At 39.2% G+C, this 24,202-nt stretch overlaps 2 protein-coding genes across 7 annotated transcripts; both read left to right on the top strand.

Moving 5' to 3' along the window:
* The first annotated feature begins 76 nt into the window (after nt 1–76).
* LOC113575354 (exosomal polycystin-1-interacting protein) lies at nt 77–3,785 on the top strand. 2 transcript variants are annotated; one of them, XM_035522877.2, is made up of 2 exons: nt 77–657; nt 2,540–3,785. In XM_035522877.2, the coding sequence occupies exon 2, from the start codon at nt 2,573–2,575 to the stop codon at nt 3,269–3,271; it is 699 nt and encodes a 232-aa protein (XP_035378770.1). In that variant the 5' UTR covers nt 77–657; nt 2,540–2,572; the 3' UTR covers nt 3,272–3,785. The 2 variants fall into 2 exon arrangements, with proteins under 2 accessions (XP_035378770.1, XP_026862613.2); XM_027006812.3 differs by having other exon boundaries at nt 2,537–3,785.
* A 923-nt stretch (nt 3,786–4,708) lies between these two features.
* Nucleotides 4,709–23,237, top strand: crfb1 (cytokine receptor family member b1). Of its 5 annotated transcripts, XM_027006797.3 has the most exons (9): nt 4,709–7,976; nt 8,756–8,841; nt 9,371–9,491; nt 10,316–10,491; nt 13,245–13,405; nt 14,626–14,821; nt 16,452–16,576; nt 19,786–19,935; nt 20,072–23,237. In XM_027006797.3, the coding sequence occupies exons 2-9, from the start codon at nt 8,796–8,798 to the stop codon at nt 20,786–20,788; spliced, it is 1,692 nt and encodes a 563-aa protein (XP_026862598.2). In that variant the 5' UTR covers nt 4,709–7,976; nt 8,756–8,795; the 3' UTR covers nt 20,789–23,237. The 5 variants fall into 5 exon arrangements, with proteins under 5 accessions (XP_026862598.2, XP_081577088.1, XP_026862599.2 ...); XM_081720962.1 differs by lacking the exon at nt 8,756–8,841 and having other exon boundaries at nt 9,375–9,491; nt 10,319–10,491; XM_027006798.3 differs by lacking the exon at nt 8,756–8,841 and having other exon boundaries at nt 9,375–9,491.
* The last annotated feature ends 965 nt before the right edge of the window (nt 23,238–24,202 follow it).

The raw sequence follows: 24,202 nt of genomic DNA, 5'->3' as shown, positions 1-24,202 counted from the left end.
GGCAGCTTCACTGACTACAACTGTACTATTTCCATTTGTTGCCTCTTAAAGTTACAAATGTAGGTATGAAATGCACTGCTTCATTTGTTTAAGGGAGATATATTTTGATTTTGGTGTTTGCCATTTTTCAGAGGAACCAGAGAAACACTTTGAAATGACTGAAGTTTGAACAATGCCTCGTGTGTTTTGGTCAGAATGTGAAGCTTGCCATAGGCACTGTTATAGCAAGCAAGTTACAAGTTTAGAAGCGGACAACAATATTGTCTATTATACTGTGAAGAATGTAAGTAAGATCTGGTTTTTTTTCACCATATAATAATGTGCATATCCGTACAAATCTCCCTAGTTAGCCTTTGCAGTGAAAACTATAACGCCACACAATGGCAGCATATTCGATGCTTTTTGTGAGATAATCTCTTGCCTTTTAGTACCACAAGAGGGCAGTACACTGTTTAGCGCTCACCAAGAGCATTCGTTGCCAACACGATCATGTGAGGGGCCCTAAAAGGGGAGTCTGAGTCAAAGGGAGGTGAGATGGAAACGAGGGGAAAGAGAGAGAAGATCATTAGAATGAGAGTCATACACACAGATGAAGAAAGAAATGGCGTAGTCACCAGTCAACAGCTGATGGAAAAAAATATGTCTTGATCTTGTCTGGTGAGTCCCTACCCCATCTCATTCAGAACCTCAAGCGTATTTTTCGGTCTCTGGGTTTCCTTTGCACATCCCCCAGACTCGTAACTTTTCCCTCTTTCACCCACGTTATATTAATCATGTAAACTAGTAGCTCTTCTGTCTTTATCTGAGCTTTCTCTTTCCTCTATGCAGGAATGTTGTGTTTTTCCAGTGAGAGCAAATGTTAATACTTTCAGGATTGGTAGTCAGTTTTTCTTGGATTAGGCCTTCTAGATTTTTGTGAAATCCAATTTCGCTACAGTTTATTTTAGTAAAAATAAATTTTAGTAACAGTGGATTGTCCTGGAATTCTTAGTCATAATTGGGAAAAAGTGAAATTCCAACTGAATACAGTTTATATTAGAGTCAAATGTAGCAGACAGGATACATAAGGACAGAAGACAGCTGGAGGGTGGGTGTGTGTGTGTGTGTGTGTGTGTGTGTGTGTGTGTGTGTGTGTGTGTGTGTGTGTGTGTGTGTGTGTGTGTGTTTAGGGAGGGTGCGGGTGTAGTCTTATGATGTCAGTGGAATGTTGTCTGCCCTCTCCTGTTTTTACTACCATGTCTGAATATTCCAGTCAACCAAACCTTTTTTCCCCATTACTTTCCCTGACTTGTTATTCCAGAAGATTTCTTCGTATTCCTTTCTGATCCCAGAATATGCTCAGTAAGACAGTCACGATTATTCAGCATTTTGACATTGGACTCTATAATCACTGTGGTAGTATATTAGCTCATTGTTCAGCTGAAAGATAAAGCACCATTCACTTGCTCATTAGGGTTCTGAAACCAGATTTCCATAAAACTCTGTGTCAGTTTCCATTGCAAAAATTCAGCTACAAACAAGATTAAACTTGAACTGATCTTTCACTGCTGTGAAAGTACTGTGATCTTTTACTACTGTGATCTTCAGTAGTCTGTTAGCCATCACTAACTAGTGTTTCTGCTATAACTATAATGAGCTTTGTCGTGCTGATTTATGCGGGTTCATGTGCTTCATGAGGTGTGTGTGACACTTCTTTGGTCCTTGTGTTGAGAACCACCAGCTCCAGATGCCCACACTGCTTCCATGCCAGGTCTCTCTGACTAGCCTTTTTATGCATAACACACAGTGACAGCTGTGAGCAAGAATTAAAACCTTATTCAGTGCACTTTATATAAAACTTAAACTGCAAAATGTATTAATATCTATGTAGACAGTTTGCCTGTTATCTGATTCTCATTTGTGCTTATATATCATTTAGGTTGTTATTAGATTATGTCCATTATATTTAGTCTTGCTAAGCGGCGGGGGGAAAGCCCCTTCCTTTCCTATTACAGAATTCTTCTACAGTTGTCCAGCATGTCTTTTGTAGAGTAATAAAACTGGGCTCCATTTTGTCCAATTGTAGCATCAGTCATAACACTGAAAGGTCTGACCTCCTCATTAAAGGCTGTAAATGGGAGGGGGAGATGGTCCAAAACTTTCTGAAAGTCAAAGGGTCCTTTGCATAGTTGAGATGCAGCATGTTTTTTTTGTTTTGTTTTTTTTTATTATTGTTTCTATGTTTTATTTTATTGAGGTTGACTGCAGCCATTACAAAGCAAAGTACATTGCAGTGTAAGAGTTTAAGAGGAGACATATGTGCATTCCAGAAACTCCTGGGACTGTATGACTCATTAGCATCTTTGGTTGGAAATAAATAAATCTGCCAAGTCCAAATAAAACCCAGACAGAAGTGAAAAGAAGAAGAGGTTTAATTTGGAAGTGGCCTTAGGAAAATCTCAGGCTTGTTGCTGGTGCTGCTGCCCATCTGTTAAAGTGGTTCACAAGCTGGTTTTTAAAAACAGCAAAGAAATAACTTTTATGTCCTCTGTCCCAGCAGATGCGAAGTATCCAAATCCGGGTGTAGGCTGGCATGGATGTGAAAATGCGTCCGTCTTGCATACGGCCTGTCCTCTGTATCCTCCTCCGTTTCCACTTTATGGGCGTAGCCCCCCACTCTGACATCCAACCCAACCACACCCTGATGTTCGACAGCGTCAGCCATGGCAACAGCTTGCGCAACTGCAGCTGTGCTGTGGCAGTTCACAGTTGTGATGAGGCGCTGGCCAATGTGCACTGCAGCTGTGGCACCGTCCCACGCTCCGCACTGCCCCCTGGTGGTCTTCGCTGGAATGACAGTCCTGCTGACGGTACACTGACGGTGTGGGTGCATGAGCCATGGGTGTTGAGGGAACTTCTGAATGGCAGCCAAGTTCCAGAGCTCCGGCTGTCTCTCTGTGACTCTGCCCCTCTTGACAGCCCTGCACAGTATCTCACCCTCGTGGGTCTGAGGAGGCTTCAGGTGTCCACTTCTGCCAGGGGGGCAACACGCCTTGACCAAGCCCTGAGCATCAGTACTGGGGTGCTGGGGCAGGATGGAGGCCTCAGCATCGCCTTTCTGGATGTTTGGTCATTGAACGGGGTCCTGCACCTAAAAGCCTACAGCGTGGTAGGACCACCACTCCTTGCGCTGACTCAGCACTTCCCCAACCTGGCTCTCTCTGGAGCTGATGTGTGGAGCAATGACCCCAACCACATCCACAAGCCATCCATCCTAACTTTTATTTACTAAGTTGGACTGTATTTCTGCTAGCCAGACAAGCTCACAGCTCTAAGACTTCAGGAAAACATCAGTTAAATTGGAGCATGACCCTCCAAATTCCCAATATTGTTGGTGGGTGATCACTAAACTGGAACAACATTGTTATAAACCAGTGAAGAAAAATGTGAGTCAAAGGGTCAAAAAGTATATGGACAGTCTCTGATGTCTGGATGAAACAGTAACATGGGTTGTTCATGAATATACCTGGCTCAACATTGTTTAAGGAAAAAGATTCATTTGCTCATTCAGTCGGACTGAGAAAATGAATAGTCTTGGCACCAATATGGCTAATCACATTTAGCAGTACATGCCATATTGTGGATGTTTTTAAAAATATATTCATTCCAAGTTTTTAAAGTTCCAAATATAGACTTGAAAGCACCTCTGACCATTATTAAACAGTAGTGGTTTCCATTTATTTAAACTAGATGTACAAACTATTGAGTGACAGGTGTTGTATATATTATAAAGTATTTCTGCTGAAGTGATTTTCATGACAGTCATTTTAAAAAATGCCGTTAAAGGTTATGAAAACTAATTGCTTGTCTATATTGCCAAATGTAGCAAGGACTACAACTTTACCCTGCATACTTCCTTAAAGACTTTCTTACTTGTTGTCTGGGGAACTCCATGAGTTAAAGAGTATTTTCAGTATTAAAATTGTGATTGGCATTGCAAGGTGGACTTTATCAGTGCTTGGACACTAGCTTTTAGATTAATTAGTACGAAAAAAAAAACAGTATTCAGTATTAGGTAGACTGCTGGAATGCCTCTGGGTGTAAATACTGAAGAATTTTAGCATTTTGTGTGTCAAGATTGAAGTTGAAGGTTGTATAAAAATTAAACATTTTTACTGATTATTTTAAATATTTAAAACACATGATGAATTACTGATAAAACCAAATACATGACTGTGTGTGTGTGTGTGTGTGTGTGTGTGTGTGTGTGTGTGTGTGTGTGTGTGTGTGTACCTGTACCTAAAATTCGTATGAAGCTTTTGTATAGGTAATGAAAATCTAAAAAAGTTTCCAGAGAAACAAGATGCTTTAGACAGAGGTCTTTCCTCAGGAAACAGGAAAATGTACATTACATTGTATATGTTTTACAACATATATATCCAATCTCACCCATTAATTATCTTCTAGAAGATGTATTAAAGGAAATATAGAGAATTTATATACAGTATTCCCTGGATTTTCATGGTGGTTAGGGACATAAGACCGCTGTAAATACTGAAAACCAAAAATAAAATAAAAATACCAAATAATGACCAGGCTACACTTGTGTCGTAACTGGCGCAATAGAGGCAAGCAATGCATAGCACAGGTCCCTGTGGGCTTAAACACTGAGAACAAAACAGGTGTATGTGATTAGTACTCGGGAGCTTGGGAACAGGGGAGGTGTGTGTGTGTGTGTGTGTGTGTGTGTGTGTGTGTGTGTGTGTGAATTTCTTAAAGCTAATTCAAATAAAACTGCCCTCTCCATCTCAACCAAATTCCACTCAGTGGGCTCCAGATTCTCTTCTGTCCAGCCACTCAGATGATGGAATGAACTTGCATCGCTTGTCCATGCAGAGACGTCTCTTGCTGTCTTCAAATATAGACAGCTCCTAAAGAAACCCTTGAATGATCCCTAGCCACTTAAAGGTAGTGATGGATGGGTGATGCTAAAGCTAGGAAACATGTTTGACTTCTGTAATGCTCATTGTTTCAATACGTTGTGCTGAAGCTTGTGTCAAAGAGCATCACATGACCTTCAGAAAGGACTGATTGCTTTGAAACTCTTGCCAAAAACTTGTATTCTATCACAGAAGTGAGCGATTACCTTGGCAGAGTTTCAGTTCAAATAAATGACAAATGGAGAGTAACATGGTAAGAGATCCCAAGAATGGCAATATTGTGACATGGTACACCCCATTAAGCTGTGTGTAGTCAGTTGTGCAATTGTTATATAACTTATGAATATTAAATAATATACATTATACAAATATACAAAAGTATATTTGTCTGGTAAACCCTATGGTTAAGCCTGGGAATTAGAACAGAATAGAGGCCCTTGTGGGTTACTGGGGGCAGAGCTTTGATGCAGGTGGTTTCAATGCTTCCATACAAGTTTAAGTCAGATCGTCCATGAGAAATAACTTTATTAGTATTTGGAAAGACCATTGTTTTTAAAAGTCTTGAAAGCCTCTTTGAGAGATCTGTGGCTAAGCAAGGTTTGTTATCACTGAGAATAGAGAGGTACAGAAGAGCATCTTTATCTTGCAGGTTTTTGGTGGTGAGTTGACATCATTTTTTTTTTTTTTTTTGAAGGAAAATCTATTGGGATATAATGGTGTCAAGCTTCAACTTGAATAATGATGGATCTCAATTAGCATATATTGAATAATGTATTATTTGGATATAATAGAAATTTCAAGCACTAATATGTAAAAGAAGGTGCACAATCACTCCTGAAATCTTTATAAAAATGTGGGTTCTTTGTGTGATGGTCAGACATTCTCTGTTGGCTGCCTCAATAATGCAAGTTAACACTGACCTGTAATAAAGAACGGGACCAGCTGTTCCCTAGAATATGATCTCTGGATACTGCTGCGCCAACCGCAACACCATGGACCTCTGCTCAGCATCCAGAATATAATCTCTGGGCCCTGCTGGGCAACCATGTGCAGTCACAGCAGATGACCAGTGCTCCAGCCACTGCTACGGTAGAAGGACAGAGGTACAGTATACTCTATAACTGTTTTGTATTGAAATTGCTTGTTAAAATTTAAATATTTAAAATACCCCCACCTGGCCTGAACAGGGAACCCACTGGAGTACTGTGACACCTGGAAGGTGTTCCTCCACATCTATTTAATCTGGCCACCTAATATTTCTGTACCCCAGCTTCATTGGTGCCATATGAGAGGATCTTTTCGAAGGCTGGTGAAGTTGTTAGCCACAAAGGAAGCTGCCTCAAACCCATTACAGTGGAACTATTATTGTTCTTGAATAAAAAATTCCAGGGGAAAAAACTCAAAACATTTGTACAAGCACTTTCCACAAATCCACTGAATCCGTTATGATTCACTTTCGGTTTGCTCGGTCATCCCTCCAATGCTGATCTCTTTTCCGTTGCCAACTGCACTAACACATTCCCTAATTATTTCCATATTTTATTTCAGCCAACTGACACCTAAAATGTTTTGTAGTACATCATATATTTCCAGTAGTTCTCAGTTCTTCTGTGGTTGTACACAAATTGTCTATGTTAAAATGAAAGCACATCCAGTACCTTGGTATAATGATCATATTAGCAATTTAAAACAGTCACCTGCCTACTAAGCCCGCTCACCTGGTCCTTGCTTCTCTCCCTCACTATATCAGCCCACAGGTCCCTGAGGACAGTTCTGCACGTTAGCGGACTACGCCTCGAATGAGCGAGACCGAAGAATACGTTCACCTTTTGTATTCGTTTTGTCGTCACTTGCATGTATCTAGTAATATGGATAATAAAGAGCGCCTCTTGCTCCCTCTGTGCCGCCGTCATCACAGGCACACAAAGCTTCTAGTCTTCCATCTTGCATGGAAGGAGTGCCTTCTCAAGTATAGAAACGCATTTATTACTGCTCGAACAGCCTCTCTCTCGACCCTAATAGAAAAATAATCCTAGATTTATATTTAATACAATTGCACATCTAACTAGGAATAAAACCGTCACTTATGTTCAGATTACATCATCACATAGTAGGATTGAGTTAATGGATTTCTTTAATGAGAAAATTAAGCACATTATAGATAATATTAAGAGTATTAACATGACAGTCATAATTGTAAGTCGCCTTGGATAAAAGCGTCAGATAAATGCCATAAAAATATAAATGTAAAATGTAAACATCAGGCAGCTACTTGGAGATCAGAACAACTAGGCCAAAAAAAAAACCTCTAGAAGCCTTTACACCGATACAGGAGCCAGAACTTACACCTCTGATCTCACATTCAAAATCCTCCACTTGCTTAGATTCACTGCCCACACACTTTCTTAAGGAAATCCTACCTGAAGTAATTGAACCTTTGCTAATTTTAATAAACTCCTCCTTGAACACTGGCTACGTTCCTAAATCATTTAAATTATCAGTAAACAGACCACTTATCAAAAAATCTAACCTCGACCCATCTCAGCTGTCAAACTACAGGCCGATCTCAAACCTTCGATTTATTTCCAGGATCCTAGAAAAGCTGTAACTCGAATCAGAATCAGATACATGAAGTCTTTCAGTCAGAGTTTAGGCCTCATCATATTTGAGACAGCACTGATTAAAGTAATTAAAGGAAAGTAGTTAAAGGATATTCACACTGACAAATAAATAAGAGTGCACAGCAGGATAAATTAATCGCATTATAATTTAGTTTGAAAAAACCCGTTTCACACATCTGCACGCGTCTTGCATGGCAAACAGAATTTTGGGTGAAGGTTCCCTTTAAGATGGTATCGATTCTCAAGAACCATGTGACTGTACGCAACGCTTTCAGGGAAACGGGTTGAGTTTGGGAAGCGCGGAGTGAGTGCTTCTTGAGTCTGTTGTTCGTCTATCTGTAATTTACTCAGCGGTGTTTAATTCCAGGTGATTCTGCTTTGACCTCCATGGGCTTACTTTACACCTCGAAACAGCTAGAAGAGGAACTAGGAGACCGTGAGTAATGAGCGTGCAGAATCTTAAATTTGTCCTTCACGCTTCAAATGCGTGGTTTCTTCACCGTGTAGTTTATATTTGATTTATCTTACATACATTCAGCCATTTCACTACGAGTTATACTGTGTATGACTATGTATGTGACAAATAAACCAAACTTGAAGTGTTATATCTGATCCGTTTAGTCAAATTTTAATAATGCGTCCTTAAAGATAAAAACAAGCCCTTAAAGTCAAAAACAAGGTGTGACTGGGTTATTTTGCTATCGTTCGATATTAACAATAATAGACACAGCAGATTTACTACATTTTACACAGTCCAGGACCGATGTTGATGACAGTACTACTACTAATACAGTGAACTGTGGGTTGCTGTGCTGAATATCTTAACCTTTAGACTCCCACGGATTTACAAATGTTACTGCCCAATTTAAGGTATTGCACAGAGAAAAGATAATGCACTAATATTGCAAAGTATTGTACAGGAGCCATTCTATTGCAGCATTTATATAAATATTAATACAGGCAGTAAGTACAATGCAGGTGATGTGTTTTCTCATCTCAAAGATAAATGGGAAAAAAAAATGGTATAAATAGATTACTTATTAATTCTGCTATCTGTTTTGAGTTATGCAACACAATTCTGTGATATTTCCAAAACAAGCAAACAAAAATATTGAGTTCATTTTTTACTTTTATTTTTATTTAAATTCTTGCTGTGCAACAGCATCAGCAATGTGACAAAATCTTTTCTTAACTGTTTTTTTTTTCTTTTTGCAGGGAGAACATGCCATTAGAGATCTAACTCACAGTTAATACGATGATACTGTTTCTTTTACTTATTCATTATATTCATGACTCACAAGGTATGATTATAAAGTAGTTTTACTTTATCTCCTGTGCTGATTTCTTTAAATTTTCAGCCTTTGGCAGATGCCCTTATCCAGAGGGGCGTGCACATTTTTCAGTATGACTGTTTGTGTGAACTCATGACAAACTCCCAAATGATTTGAAATCATAATATAATAATTTGAAAACAAAAATGTATAACTTACTGACTGCAACCAAATAGTTTTGTATGCAAACCCCCACACAGACCTTTGAATAAATTTGAAGCCATTTTCTGTTATATCAGCACATAAAAATTAGCTGCAGGGGTAGATCAGTGGTTAAGGTACTTGTCTTGTAATCAGAAAGTTACTGGTTCAAGCTGCACCATTGGCAAGTTGCCACTGTTTGGCCCCTGAGCAAGGCCCTTAACCCTCAAGTTGTACTCAGTCATAACTAAGTCGCTTTGGATAAATGTGTCAACTAAATTGTGTAAATGTAAGTTTGTTTTCCTAATATAAATATGTGTGCATTTATGTTGATGTGACCCACTTTGTTTGTCCTCAGCCAGTTTTTACCTCCCTACTCCCGTAAATGCAACACTGGTGTCCAACAACTTCCAGCACATATTGCGTTGGAGTCCTGGAAGAGACACACCACCACAGACAGCCTACAGAGTCAAACGGTGGTGAGAGCATTCACAGTCCATGAGGCAAACAGTAATAAAAGTGTTTAAGAGAATAGTGTAGATTAATAAAACACATTAACCCCACTGTAAAAAGTTCCAGATGACAATATATATGTGGTGGATATATTCAGATGCTGATTATTCTGAGTGTGATATTTCAACAAAACTGTAGGTCCACTGAAAAATGTGCTTTTATGTCCATCATTATTAGAATAATCAAACATTGAAGCTGATATATGTGTGAACTATTCCACATTTATTATGCATCAATAAATGAAATCCATTAAATGAAACATTGGGTTTCCACAGTTTTATGTAGTTAAATTACAGCAAAAATGCACACACGTAGCATGAGAGGTGTTTCTTTAACTAAGGAAGAATAATAGAGAATTTAAATGGTGCATTGTACATATCAGGTTGTCTTAAATATTCAGCCTATATGATGCGCTTCTACAGTGCTTTGAAGATAAATCATTACATCCAACATGAAAAGAAGCTCAGAGTAGTAAAATAGTGCCACATGAGTTCTAAGATTAAATATATATTGTTTCAGGTCTTACAATAAGATGTAATAGCGAAGCTATTGGAGAATATTGTTGAATTTGTGATATTTTAATGTTTATTACTGTTTTCAAAAGATAAAGTTTCTAAAATTATGTTATGGAAGCCTATGGGAGGTCATTGAGAAGTCTCTCTCTGCATCTCCCTCTCTCTCACACACAAGCACACACACACAGAAAAACAAATGGTTTATGTTTTAGATAGTTATGTAATGTTTTATTTTTCAGTCTTTCTCCATTTACCAAGCTTTATTTTCACGCTAGGAGAGATGGACATGAGAAATTGCTTCCGGAGCTCCGTCACAGAAACCACACTATCGAGGTCTCCAAATACATGAAGAATATATACGCAGTCTACACTTTCCAGTTGAGGGCATTCATTGGCAACAGATCAGCTGTGGTCAATGTCACACCCTCTGACTTCTGTCCCTATGAAATGAGTAAGTTGCTGTGGCATCTCATCACTGCAGGTGCAGTGAATGTGGGTGCCCCAGGTAACATTTAATTAAGTTCCTCTGGGTTCCAGACGCATAATACTTGTGGAGCCCTCTTTTTCTTCCTAGGTTTTTGTTTAGCCTGAGTTCTTAGGGTATGGTTCTCACCAGTTAAGTTTCCTGTCTTAACAGTATTGCTTCACTATCTGGGGCTGAAACGATTCCTTGAGTAACTTGTTTACTGAGAATCATTGATGCATATTCTTTGCGTCAAAACTTATTTTAATCCATATAACTATAACCCACTATATTCTCACACCACATCGTGCCTTGAACAAATATGTGCAAAACATCCATCAAGCAGACTCAGTAAACAGACTCATTTAGCTAAATACTAGGCTCACAAAGCAAAACAATGTGGGAGCATACCAAAACAATGTTAAAGTGAGGCGATATTGTATTTCTTCTACCATAGAAGAGCATAAAGATAATATGAAGAAGCCAAAAGTGACTTTAAAAAAATATATTTTTGCTAATTTTCTTGAATCAATTTCAAGCAGCGAAGAAGCCCCCAGAATCCAGTTTCTTCATAACTGCAAGGTCGACCGGGTTCTAGATCCACTAAATTAGGTTTAGTTTTAACAGATACTATATACAATTTAATAAGCAAAATTTTTTTCATTTTTATAAAATAGAAACAAGTTAGTTGTTCATTTTAAGAGACCTGTCTTATATGCTCTTTTGCATATTTACTATTGCTCTTTAATAAAGCAAAAGTATTTCTTATGTGTATTAATATTGAGTATTAATCTTATCAGTCAATTAATCAATGGAGTAGTCAATAGAATACTCGATTGCCAAAATATTCTACTACTGCATCTCTACAACCTCCTTATTTTACTCTATATTAAATATACAGCAATTACCAATATAACAGAAATGTAAATAATACTATAACACTGTAAATATTAGTCATCCCAACTGAATATGCTTACTAAGGTGACAGGTCACTTAACCTATAGTAATAAATGATCCCTATTAAAGCTATCAAATTGAAATAAATAAAAACAAGTGTTGCCGGATTATTAGAAACACGCTCCAGCGTACTATCAGACAGCTCTACTTGGGCTTGGCAACTGAACCCACTATTAGTGGCTAATACTATGGATAATATCTACTGCCAATAATTGCAACTAATGCTTCTGTTAGCGGCTAAATGCTGCTGTTGACAGCTATTAACAGTTATTATTATTAATTGTTAGAGCCGACCAAGTAATTTGATTCGACTGGGGCTTTGAACCACATATATCTTTGAACTAAATATATCTTTCAACTACATATAATGCTCTGCTTTACAGGTTCAATCTATTAACCATTAATTATGTTAATGATCATCTTAGTAACAAACTTTGCTGTTAACTTATCAGAATCACTAATACCACTAAAGTGACTGTCAACAGTGAACTGGTTGCACAATTAATGTAAACATAAAGACATGTGTATTATACAAAGTAGCTGGGCTGCAGTAATGTAGACCTACACAAAGTAACAGCTATTGTGTGCAGGACAATGTGTAGTCCCAGCCTAGTTACGGAACTATTTGTGTTGGCAGAGCCAAAAGAATGAATAAATAAACAAATCATAATTGGTTGCCTTTTTTTTTTTACTCTTAACTAACCGAACCGGCAATACTAATATTCAATATAACAGGATGCTGTGACTGGGACGGCAGAGAGGAAGCGAAAGGCGAAGTTCCATTTTCACGTTCTTTATTATTTATGCTCTTTCGACGTTGCGTCACCGAGTCTAGTGGATGGGTCGGAGCGGAGTAGCTTCTCTGCAGTAAGGTCGTGTCCTTCAGCTACTAATGTGCAGCCCCGTCCTAGGTGTCTTCTGTCAGAAGACAGGTGATTGTGATCGAGGAAAGCGCGTGACATGGTCCTGGTCCTGGTCCTGCAGGGGTGTGTCTTTTTGGCACCAGTCTACCGTGACAGATGCATCTCGTGATATTTCTTAAATGATACAGCTAACTATTACTTCCTCGGGTAGCAGCTAAGCCTGCTGATAGGGGGTAAATACTTTTGATAGCAGCTAATGCTACTGCTAACACTTTATTCCTCAAGTAGCTGCTAATGCTACTGGCTAAACTCACCAGAACTGGTTTTATTCTTATCACTTCTTATTTGTTAAACAAATTATTGCGAAACGCCAGAGTATGATTATGAGCAAGTCCTCAATGGGAGTGAATGGAGCTACATGACTAAAAGCAAAAATCATTAATAATTATTAACACTTGGCCAGGATCTTTTAATTTTGTAAAGTAAACGTATGTAATCCTATTACACTAAAACAGCAGATAGGTTTGGGCAGTAGCATTTCTGCTAGTGTGGTGATTAGTTGGTGAACTAGGTGGTGGCCAGTTATGATACAAGTTTAGTTTTGGTGGTACCTACCAGAGACGTTTTAGAGAACCAGCTTATGAATTACCAGTTTATTATCTACAAATTCTCCAGTGTACAACTCTTTTTGTTTATTTCATATAGCAAAAATAAAGTGAAGTTGTATTTACTAAGTAACCATCTGGTATATAGAACCTTCCAGTGAGCGTCTGAGCACACTATGAATATTGAGCAGCAAGATGTTTACGCATGTGCTAAATCATCTTTTCAAACACATTATTTACATAATAATGAATGCTATACTAGTGGCTGAGATTAAGATTTAACCCTGGAATACATCTGCATTTGTGTTTGTTTTAGCCACCATTGGTCCTCCCTCTGTGGATGTGTTGGGCTGTGGTGATTGTCTGAACATCACCATCTTACTATGGAAAGGAGATGGCATCAAAGGCAATGATTCAGATATTTACTACAATCAAATCCGGTTCATCCTACACTGGAAGAAAGCAACAGATGAAAAGGTAAAAACTGATGGGATGAAATGTTATGTTCCACTGTGTTTATTTTATATCACAGGGCTTTCCTTGCTCAAAATGAAACAGGTGGTACCATCCTGATTATGAGTGCACAAGCACATGTACTGTGCCTTCAGCTGGCTCAAGCAAACACTTTTTACAAGCAATATAGAATATTTTAGAAGAGGTTCACAAAAGGTTTTATGGCTGTGTTTGTCGAGCCGATTGGTTTAAAAATATATTTGTAGTACAATATTTTCTATTTATTTTGATTAAAAAATGAATTTGTTTTGTCTTACAAAATAAGAATTTTGTCCAGAGCTGGAGATGGCCACCTTGTAATTCTCTATGCAGGAAAAATGCTACATTACCTCTGACAGTTCTGCACAAGGACTAAATATGCAGTTTATGTACTGATAGCATTTGGGGAGATTTTTAAATGAATGTAGAAGGAGCGAAGCCATTGTTTTATGTTGTGTGTGTGTGTGTGTGTGTGTGTGTGTGTGTGTGTGTGTGTGTGTGTGTGTGTGTGTTTGTGTGTGTGTGTGTAGCGCAAAGTACATCATGACCACTCAATAGGCTGGCCGCCATAAGCTTCACACAAATTGTAATTATACACAGGATAAGATGTTGGATGTCCTGTACCCAGCCATCAGAGCTTCCATTAAAGGACCATCCCACTTATTTCTTACCAGCAACCACAACATCTCAATATTCTTTTTAGCTTGCTGTCACTCAACATTTTGTGAATGTGTGAACAAATAATAATTTTCCACACATCCCTACAAGTTTGTTTAAACCCATTCAACCCAAAATTTATGTATTTCAATTGTTGTTGTTTTTTTATGTGTGTTTTTTTCTCCCCCCCCCCCCCCCCCCCCAAGTTTTGTTAATTTTTAAAGTTTGCTGAGTAGCCTGTTCTACTAATTGGTGACCATTTCTGTTACATTCAGTTCAGAGTTGTCAGGTTATATTATTGCTTGACAGACAATTCAGCATCTTCTAAAAATTATTCATGTTCACACAGACTGCCTTTGTTAGCCATTTTATTTTATACTCCTGAATTACTTGCTACAGATGGCCATAAGGTAGTCCTATTCTTTTGCACCTTATTTTTAAGTGTTTCAATATTTACATTGTCATCTGGATTTTATGGCTTCCAATGCCATGTGTGTATTTACTGTGCTACAGGCAGTATTTAATTAGTGGGGTTTTTTTTCACGCAGGATGTTATAATGAAAAATCTGCGTCCATCTAGCCAACATCAGAATGCGACATATGCAATGTTTGTGTACAATCTGGAAAATCTTCAGCCACTGGAGGAATACTGTGTGATGGTGAAACCGGATACTAATGTGAACTCCAACACCCTGAGCTCTGGCTGGATCTGTACCTTCACCAGCACAGTACAACCAAGGGGAGGTAAGAGGTCTTAGAGCTCTTTTAATCATTTAATACTAATGTGTATAGAAAGACAGATTTCTTTTACTATAAGCAATTACATTAGCACATTCATTTGTACAATACAATCCTGGGGAGAAGTAGACTGAAAATTTTTTTTGTTTGGGCTTGAGCTACAGACTACACTAATTATGTAAGGTGGGCTTGAACCCAGGTCCGCTCGGTGATGACACCGACAGCCTACTGGGTGAGAAAAGTAAATAACCAAAGGGGAGTTGAACCCCGGCCACTTTGTTGCAAGGCAGACAAAGACCCGCTAGACTGCAGCAGCTATAAGACTACCTGTGCATATATCACCCTTCAAAGGAATGGAGGATGACAAAACTAGAGGAAAAAACTAACACCACACCAAGCGTAGGAAACGGGAGAACCAAGGACGCCACAGGAAGAATGGCAGCCCTGATGCACTGAGGAAATCCAAACTAAAACTTCCCAAACAAAACCAGAAAACAGGAAGGAACTGTAATGGCTAAGGGAAGCCTTGGGAGAAAGACAGATTTGAGGAGGAAAACTGGAGAGGGGAGGGGACGTGTAAAAACACGGACACCCTCACAGCGCAGAAGTGAAGTGTAGCACGAGGGCTCACAGAGCTCAATACCCGAAGTTACCAGCTAGAAGCTTTGCTCAGAACTTTGGCAAAGACCCAGCACTGAAAGACGGGGTCACTGGGCTGATATAGGTCTATCCTAGCTGTTGGGCGTTAAGCCTGATTAGTGGCGTGCCTGACGAGGCCTCCCTCTAGTGGCCGGAGGGGGCCTCGGCCTGGCACTGACCCTTACAAATTATCCATTGTCTGTTTGGATGTATCACTAAAAGTACAAATTTGGAGTCAACACCTGTTATAGATGGTAAATACATAACTATTTTTAATTATGTGTGTAGCCATAGTTAAAGTTATAACAGCAGTCATATATTGCATAATAAGCCATATTGAATACACGTGTGTACATACAAAAGGTTGGGTAATTTATATATTTGGAAATTAAATTGGTGTATCAAAGAAAATGATAGAGTACTGCAGTTATTTTTATTAGATTCTCAAATGTTTTAAGTAAATAGGCCCTAAGAAAAATTCTGAAAATTCTTTTGAAAAGTTTTCTGAACTTGTTGGCCATATCCAAATGGTGCCAGGCCATCAGCCTACAGTCAGCTGCAAATCTGCATGGCTCAAGCGAAATGAGTCTTGTACAGTTTAACATTCACAGTTGCTAGAAAAGTGAGATCAGTCCAGCTGCAAAAGCCCCAGTCAAGGCCCCTCAGTGTGGCACAGACTTGCTTGATTCACATTTCAGAAGGAGAGATAAAGCTTTGCTTTACACATGCATCAGCAGGGGAGGTGCTGAGAGGGATGTGGAAGTGAGTAAAAAATCCAATCAAATGCTTTATAGACATACTGAAGCAGCCATGCTGAGTAAACCCTTCATTAACACTCACTCTTCACATTTGTACTGGGTGTAATTCTGACGTTTGTCTTGTGAAATGTGATGGTCTCCACCTAGTAATTGTAAACATTATAACTGAGAATTGGTAATGCATACATCCTTTTTTTCCCCATGTGCTGTGTGCTTTTGTTTCATTTCACTTGCACCAGTGACTTTTCTGCTTAGCTGGTCTGTTGGGTCTATCCTGGTGGGACTATGCATCTTGGCAATTACAACCTGCCTTGCATACATCGGGATTCTCTGCAAATTAAAAGTGACAGTCCCCAAAGCACTGGTAAGACCAACTGTGAACATCACTGGTGAAAATTCCATGGGCATGTGCCTATTTCGAACATGCCAGGACATCTCTTCTTCCTAATACTAACCATGTAAATAAATACAGGCTAATGCAGGATATACAGGCTCAAGGTTAAGTCACCCATCAGGCATAGAGTTAAAAATTGTGAAAATTATCCAAGCACAAATTAAGACTGCTTGGCACTCCAGTGAGTACAAGAGACTACAAAGTGTGCACTGAGCTGTAGATATTTAAAGGGTGGCTATAATTGATGACAGGTGTAGCATAGGGGTGGAGCCTGTTATCAGTTGTTCCAAATAGGTCTCGATTCCAATTATTTTTCCTCATTCACTTCTCATATGTGCATCATTTATATGTAATACGAGTGAAAACTTGATATAGGAATTATGAGAACATAGCATGAGTAATAAAATAGAACACACTCATCCCCTCCACCACTGGAGCCTGATCACCTAGTAGGTATGTCATTTCATTTGCATTTACGGCATTTAGCAGACGCTCTTATCTAGAGCAACTTACAAAAGGGCTTTGTCATTTACTCATAGAATATATCCAAGTACAGTAGGTTAGAATTAAACATACCACTGAACTAGAATACTGTAGAATACAGGGATGAATGCTGATACCTAGAAGTGCAAAATACATAAGGTCTATCTTAAACAATGATAAGTGCTATAAAACAATACGTGCTAGAGTTTGGTAAAAAGCATAAATAATGCCATACAATAAGTACTAAATTAGTCAGTCAATAAGGGAGCAGTGTCAGTTGTCCTTTAAATATTCTGCAAATAGATGGGTCTTCAGTCTGCGTTTAAAGACTGCAAGGGACTCTGCTGTCCGGACAGCAAGCGGGCGTTCATTCCACCATCCTGGAGCCAGGACAGAAAATAGTCTTGATGCTTGTCGTGCATGAGACCTGAAGCAAGGTATTTCAAGCCGAGCCGTACTTGAGGTTCGAAGTACTCGAGGTACAGATTGGGCTCTGACCATTGACCTCATGTATGAAGGGGCTGGTCCATTTTTGGCTTTGTAGGTAAGCATCCTTTTAAATCTGATGCGTCCAGCTACAGGGAGCCAATGAAGGGAGCGCAGCCGTGGAGTAACGTGTGAACTTCGGAAGATTGAAGACCAGTCCTGCTGCTGCATTCTGGACAAGTTGTAGAGGTTTGATGGCTCTTAGAGGAAGACCAGCAAGTAGCGAGTTGCAGTAGTCTAGTTTTGAGATCACAAGAGACTGCACAAGCATCTAGGTAACTTCCTGTGAAAGGGTCAAATCCTTCGTATGTTACAAAGGAGGAATCTGCAAGACCGGGTTAGATTAGAAACATGAGTTGAGAACAATAACTGGTTGTCCAAAGTTACGCCCAGGCTATGGGCAGCTTTGGATGGTGATACCAGGGAGCTCTCAAAGGTAACAGTAAGGTCGTGGTAAGGGTTGGGAGTACCTTTGTGAGTCAGAGGAGAGTAGTTGAGGGTGAGGTGAAATGCTGTCAACAGCAGAAGGATGCAGGAGGAATGCAACTTGTCTGATGGAAGGTTGAAGTCACCAAGGAGAATGAGTGGATTTCCTTCAATGGGGAAATGACTCAGAAGGATGTCGAGCTCATCAATGAAGTGATCTAGGGAACCTGGAGGGCAGTAGATGACAATGATAAGAAGTTTGGTGGGGAAAGACACTGTAATGGCATGAAATTCAAAAGAGGAGATAGAAAGTGTAGAGAGGAAAGTGGAGTGAAACGCCACTCTTGGGACATTAGTAAACCTGTGCCACCACCCCTGCCAAGACGCCTCGGAGAATGCGTAAAGGACAGGGCAGCCGGAGTTGCCGAGTTCTCAGGGGTGATCCATGTTTCTATCAGAGCCAGGAAGTGGAGGGATGCTAATGTTGAGATGAACTCAGCCTTCTGGACAGCAGATTTGCAGTTCAAGAGCCCTCCTGCCACCACGATATGTGATGGTGTGAGGCGTTGTGAGTCAGTGAGGTTGCTGAGATTGTGACGTCTATGATTGTGTCGAGGAGATCTGTGGGATATGTGGACAGGAATTGTGAAGCACATTTCAGATGCTTGATTTGTGGATGTATGAGAAAGGATTAAGATATGAGAAGATGCTTAGCTGAGTTTGTGAAGTCCTGTAGGTGAGATGTAGTTGAACTGATTGAGAACACCACCAAACCTCCTCTAGATGTTGATTACCACTACAGACACCTGTAGCGGAGTCGTCCTAATTTAAGAGTTCAATAAGTGCTGAGCCCGCCCCTCAATTCACACCTAAGGTCAGGGCAAAACTACACCTGTAGTAAGTAATCACCACTACCAAGCAACTAACAACTAGGTTTAGACAACAAGCCTTGAATTTCACAGAATCTAAGACAAAAGTAACTGAACTCAGAGACTATCTTAACCAACCAGATGATAATCCAACGAGACAAACCAAAGCACACATTTAATATTATCTAAGTAGTATACTGTTTTCCTATCTGTTGAGCTACTGCTAGCAGTGGAGAACAACCTAAATATATTGAGGCTAAGTTATAGAAGTGATTTAATTGAAGCTATTGGCAAGTCAGAGTAGTTTTGTTAGTTAGTCTTTATTTTTAAAAGGCTGCAGTTTAACCATAACATCCATATACAATGATATGATCAGACATAGCTATTTGACCTTATGTGAAAATTAATAGTGAGTTACTAATGTTACTTTTACTAATAATTGTGTATATTTGGATTAGTAAATAATGACAAATGAATGTGGAAAATATAATTAAATTATAAATTAATTATAATTAAAGTACAGGACCTCATAGAGAGGCAGAATGTACTTGGATGATGTCAGATAGGTCATTGGATTTTTGGTCCCCAATCACATGGTCAGACCACAGTTTAAAATGTCTGATGCATAAAAGCATTTTCCACACAAACCCATTTCTCTGTGTGTGAATTTCCTATTGTATTATTCAATATGTGTGTGGGTGCACTCTTCATGACTTTAGCAATGAAGTTGTTCCCCTTCTCATGCAGACTAGCTATATGTCATCTCTCTCTCTCTCTCTCTCTCTCTCTGATTGTCTGCTACATCTCTCAGTTTCCTCTGCCATTCTGTGCCTTAGATGTCTGCAGGTGTTTTGTTCTCTCTGCCTTGTGTTATTTATACCTTTCCTAAAGAAAATCTAACTCTGCCTTTTTTAGACAGGTTTTGTTCTTGGCCATTACGCTTCCCTGGAGGAGGTGTGTGTTTCAGTGGCTGAGTTTGACTGTGGCACAAGGATGAATAAACTGAAAGTTCTCCTTCAGTCAGTGGAGGGCACACAGGAGAATGAAGAGAAGAGTGGCAGTGAGGTCTATCTTTTTGTGGACTCTTATTATCTTTAATCCAAAATGGCACCATTTTACTTTTGGCTTTACAATAACATTTTTGAAACCAAGTGAAACCAAATTGAAATGAATTGATGACTTCATCTCCCTCTCTCATCAGGAGGAAGAGGACGAGGATGAGGAGGACAGTAGCACAGAGGGTCATTGTGCCTACATGGAGAGAGCAAGAGGTAGCAGAGATTCCTGCACCACAAACAAAGTGCAGAGCTCTGCTAGTACTGCCATCTTTACGTGTGAGTCAGCAAATAGTTCTGAGGGATGTAGTTTTGAGGATGTGCATGTACAGGCAGACGAGACCGCACTCTATCAGTTTCAGCTCCGTGCAGCCAGAGATGACAAACAGATGTCCTTATCTGATTCCGTGGGACAAAAGCCAAAGCCACCTAAGGCAAAAGAATTAGAAAAAGAGCAAATTAAAGAGGAGGCAGAAAGAGGTGGTTTAAGGAACATCAACCTGTTTTCAGTGACTCTGAAATCTATGCAGTTGGAGGAAGACATGAGTGAGGCTGCAGAGATGTGTGAGCCACTGTTACCTCTTTTGTTAAAAGACCAACAAGAAGATACATCATCCCTATTAAAACCACGGATGGGAAAGCCTCAGTTATCAGCACTTCAGACACCAGTCTTGTACCAGAAAGACTCAAAGGTGGATGGACTGACAGGACAAAAAGAACTAAAGGATTTTTCAGAGATGAGGTCAGACTGCTTAGACCAATTGGATGAAAAGGTCAGCATGGAAACAGGATGCATGCAGACCGGGAACGAGTGCGCATCAGAGGAAGACGAGGACTTCTGCTCAGACTACTTGGGACGATGAAGACTAGTACTCTTTTATTGTGTGTGTGTTTGGAACAGATGCTTGTAAAGTACTTGAATATGTTGTTCCCCCGGCTGTCATATTTAAGTATGTTTAAGAGACATTTCTGTTTGATGAGGGACATAATAGCAATTTATATGATGATTTATTAGTTGTTGTTTTTTTATTTTATTTTTTTAAATCATTTTGTCAAAACTCAACACACAAAGGCCATGCACACAACATGTAAATGTCTCAAACTTCTTGACAAGCATTTCATCCAAAATTATGTCTTGTCAAAATGTAACTAATTTTTTTCTCTGCACATAAATATCACATAGCTCTTTCTGCATGCCAACTACACACTTATATGATGGGAAAACACCAGTAGATTGTGTTTGTTGGATTTTCAGGGCACAGGAGCAGCCATCATCAGACTCAGAAATACATGCATTTTCACAAATATACAGGCGATGTATGCATATCCAGTGTATATATATATATATCTATATACCATAAAATAAAACACAATCACAAGGGTCATGTGAGGAGTGGAGAGTATAGAGGCAGGTGAAGTACCAAAAATCATAGGTGTTCAGTGAACCAGTTGTGCACAGAGCAGTCTGGGGGAAACATGAGTTGTCCCAGTTGACAAACCTGGTCTGGTCCAGTCCCCTGGTGATTGGGAATAAGTATGTTGTGTAGTGTGTTGTAGGTGATGATGCAGGCAGTGCCATAGGGCCCAAGAGTAGCGTGATGATGAACACCATTATTCTGAATAATGGCTGCACACACTGATGTTGGCGCCACGCTGCCCAGGGACACTGACGATGGCATAGTGTCCTATGATGTTCCATGCCACGCGCCCTGTTTTGGCAAAGTTAAAGCCAGCTTCATCAATGTAAAGAACTCATGTTCCACTGCAGTAACATCTAGCTTCATCAATCTCTGAAACCTCAAGACTCTATCGTATTCTGCTGTACTGTACACCAAGGGGCATGTCAACATGTTAACGACTAAACATCTAAATAGTTTTTATGTTAGCTGTGTATATAGTGTGTAATGTACAATCAGTATTTTTGAGTTAACCGTGTGTTAATATTAGGTTAGCAGTAATGCTTACCTGTAATGTTGGTACCTAGCTAATTTAGCACACTTGAAAATTGTACAAACGTAGCTAAAGTTAGTTTTTAATGTTTGGTGGTGTTGTCAGCTTTATGGGGATGTCTCAGGTCATTTCTAATTAAAAGTCAAGACAAAGATAGACTCAAGCAGGTCACTAAAGGCATTAATTACAACACGTTCAGTGGAATATAGCCAAATGCCCATTTAGATATGTGTGTGCTTGCATGTATTATAACTTATTCTGTATTCAGTTTTCTCTTCAGTAGGTTCTCCTGTCCTCCCTCCTATAATTCCTATGGTATGCATGCCACTCTCACTCCGACCTTGTTTGTGAACAGGAAAGACTTTTACTCTGTTGATAAAGTATGAACTAGGCAGATCGACGTTTGACTCTTAAGGCACTAATTCTGATTGATTATTTATTTCTCAATTTAATTTGTCTTATGACTGAGATGATCAAAGTCTGATTATAACTCAAATCTTGACTCTGCATCTGATGCAAAAGCCAGCAATTGCAAGGGATCTGTCCATTGCTATGCTATGGCTAGACAGAAATGGGATGCTGTTCCATGAGCAAGTGACAGAGCTGAGAAGTTTGCCTATGATTGAGGAGGGTCACCAGAAAGCCCTCAGTGAGGTCTTGCAGGGAGATGACTGAGAAGCCAAAGAGCCCTTCCTGTTTATTTTTGAACACAGAGAGGATACGGAGCTGTTTTTGGCAGGCTTGTCTTGATGAGCAGAAGCTCCAGGTCAACACCATGTTCACTTTTACATACCTCCCTTCTCCCCATAGTGTCTTAGGCACAGACACTAGGCTTCAGTGTCCCCTACCACACACTGCCTGAGCTTTTGTTTCAAATTGTCCTCTATATGTTGATAAACAATTGAAGAAATAATAATCTACACAATTTATTTGCTTTTTTACTCAAGGATTTGTTGTTTCCATGTGATCTTGAGTAGACATTGTGTTGGTGAGGTCAATATATGAATATTATGGGAAATATTGAGGGTGATCATTTGAATACTTTGGGTCCACTTGAAACTTATTGAGAGTGGAAAAATATTTAAATATATAAAATAGTGGTCACATCCTGTCAAGTGACATGACTGTAAAGCTGGGTCTGAGGAACACTGGGAGTTGTATGTGAAGATTTTTTTTAGGCTGACAATCTTTACTTTACATTGTGCACTTAATTTGTGCATGTTTTGTCCTAATGAATGCATACTTTACAGTATGGAAATATTAAATATTAAGTTTTATATTTATACTTTATGTTGAGTAGAGTTAGGGTATTTCTATTACTTGTAAAAAGTGTTGACTTTGAGCATTAAACATTCAACAATTTATCTGAAATGATTATGGAGAAAAATCTAATCATGAAGCACTATTCCATCCATAACTTACCATGCACAATCCAGGTAAGAATGAAGGGAGCTTTTCCAAGTCTTTTCCTAAACCACTGATTTCCATTTCTGGTCCTGGAATACATCATGTGCTGCACATTTGAGTCTTTTTCCCTGTTCTATCATACCTGTTCCAACAGATTTGTGGAAACTAAAATGTGTAGGGCTGGGAGTGTCACAGGAGCAGGGTTGCTCTTACATGTTTTGAAGTATTAATAAAACATTATCTCCAAATATTAACAAAATATAGCTGACACCTTAATCCAAAGCAATTTACAATTGTGACTCTACAACTTGAACAATTGAGGGTTAAGGGCCTTGCTCAGGGGCCCAACAGTGGTGGTGGAAATTGAACTCACAACCTTCTGATAGCTAAAGAAGGACCTTAACCACTGAGCTACCAAATATGACAATTATTATTTATATTAGTGTAGCATTTTCCAGTTAATTCATTCCTGGTATCCTGTGTGGTAGTTGTTTCTGATAAAAAGGTCAGATTGCAGGTACAAGGTAGGTAGACCTAATAAAGCACAAGTGCATGGCAGTACAAACATCAAATTTATGACAGAATTAACATATACTCAGATTATACCTATCTAAATTACATATAAGCCTTTATAAAGCACGTAAATGTTACTGCAATGAACCAATAATTATAAGCATTTTATTTTAACTTTATGATTCCGTCTATATCATAGTGAGATCTGTTTAAATTAAGTCGGCTGGAGTGAACAAGTTTGCTGAAAAAATGGATTATGCTACATGAATACAACTGCTTGGGCGGATCGGCAATAAAACCTTAGCACCTGCTTGCTTTAGCAACGTTTCCAGATAAAGACATTCTACGGTGGCGCAAGAACCGCGCACTGGCTGCTCTCCGCCCAATAGCGGTGAGCGTCCCTCCCA

The sequence above is a fragment of the Electrophorus electricus genome, chromosome 9 (genome assembly GCF_041902795.1).
Source record: "Electrophorus electricus isolate QZ-2024a chromosome 9, ASM4190279v1, whole genome shotgun sequence".
Lineage (NCBI taxonomy): Eukaryota > Metazoa > Chordata > Actinopteri > Gymnotiformes > Gymnotidae > Electrophorus > Electrophorus electricus.
The sequence above is the reverse complement of the archived record's forward strand: the minus strand, read 5'-3'. Positions and strand labels throughout refer to the sequence as shown.

Excerpts from the sequence above, each read along its gene's own strand:
- crfb1 (XM_027006795.3), top strand. The coding sequence starts at position 7,928 with ATGGGCTTACTTTACACCTCGAAACAGCTAGAAGAGGAACTAGGAGAC. Across the intron at positions 9,492-10,315 it reads GCCTACAGAGTCAAACGGTG|GAGAGATGGACATGAGAAAT; the intron begins GTGAGAGCATTC and ends TTTTCACGCTAG. Across the intron at positions 16,577-19,785 it reads TGACAGTCCCCAAAGCACTG|ACAGGTTTTGTTCTTGGCCA; the intron begins GTAAGACCAACT and ends TGCCTTTTTTAG.
- LOC113575354 (XM_035522877.2), top strand. The coding sequence starts at position 2,573 with ATGGATGTGAAAATGCGTCCGTCTTGCATACGGCCTGTCCTCTGTATC.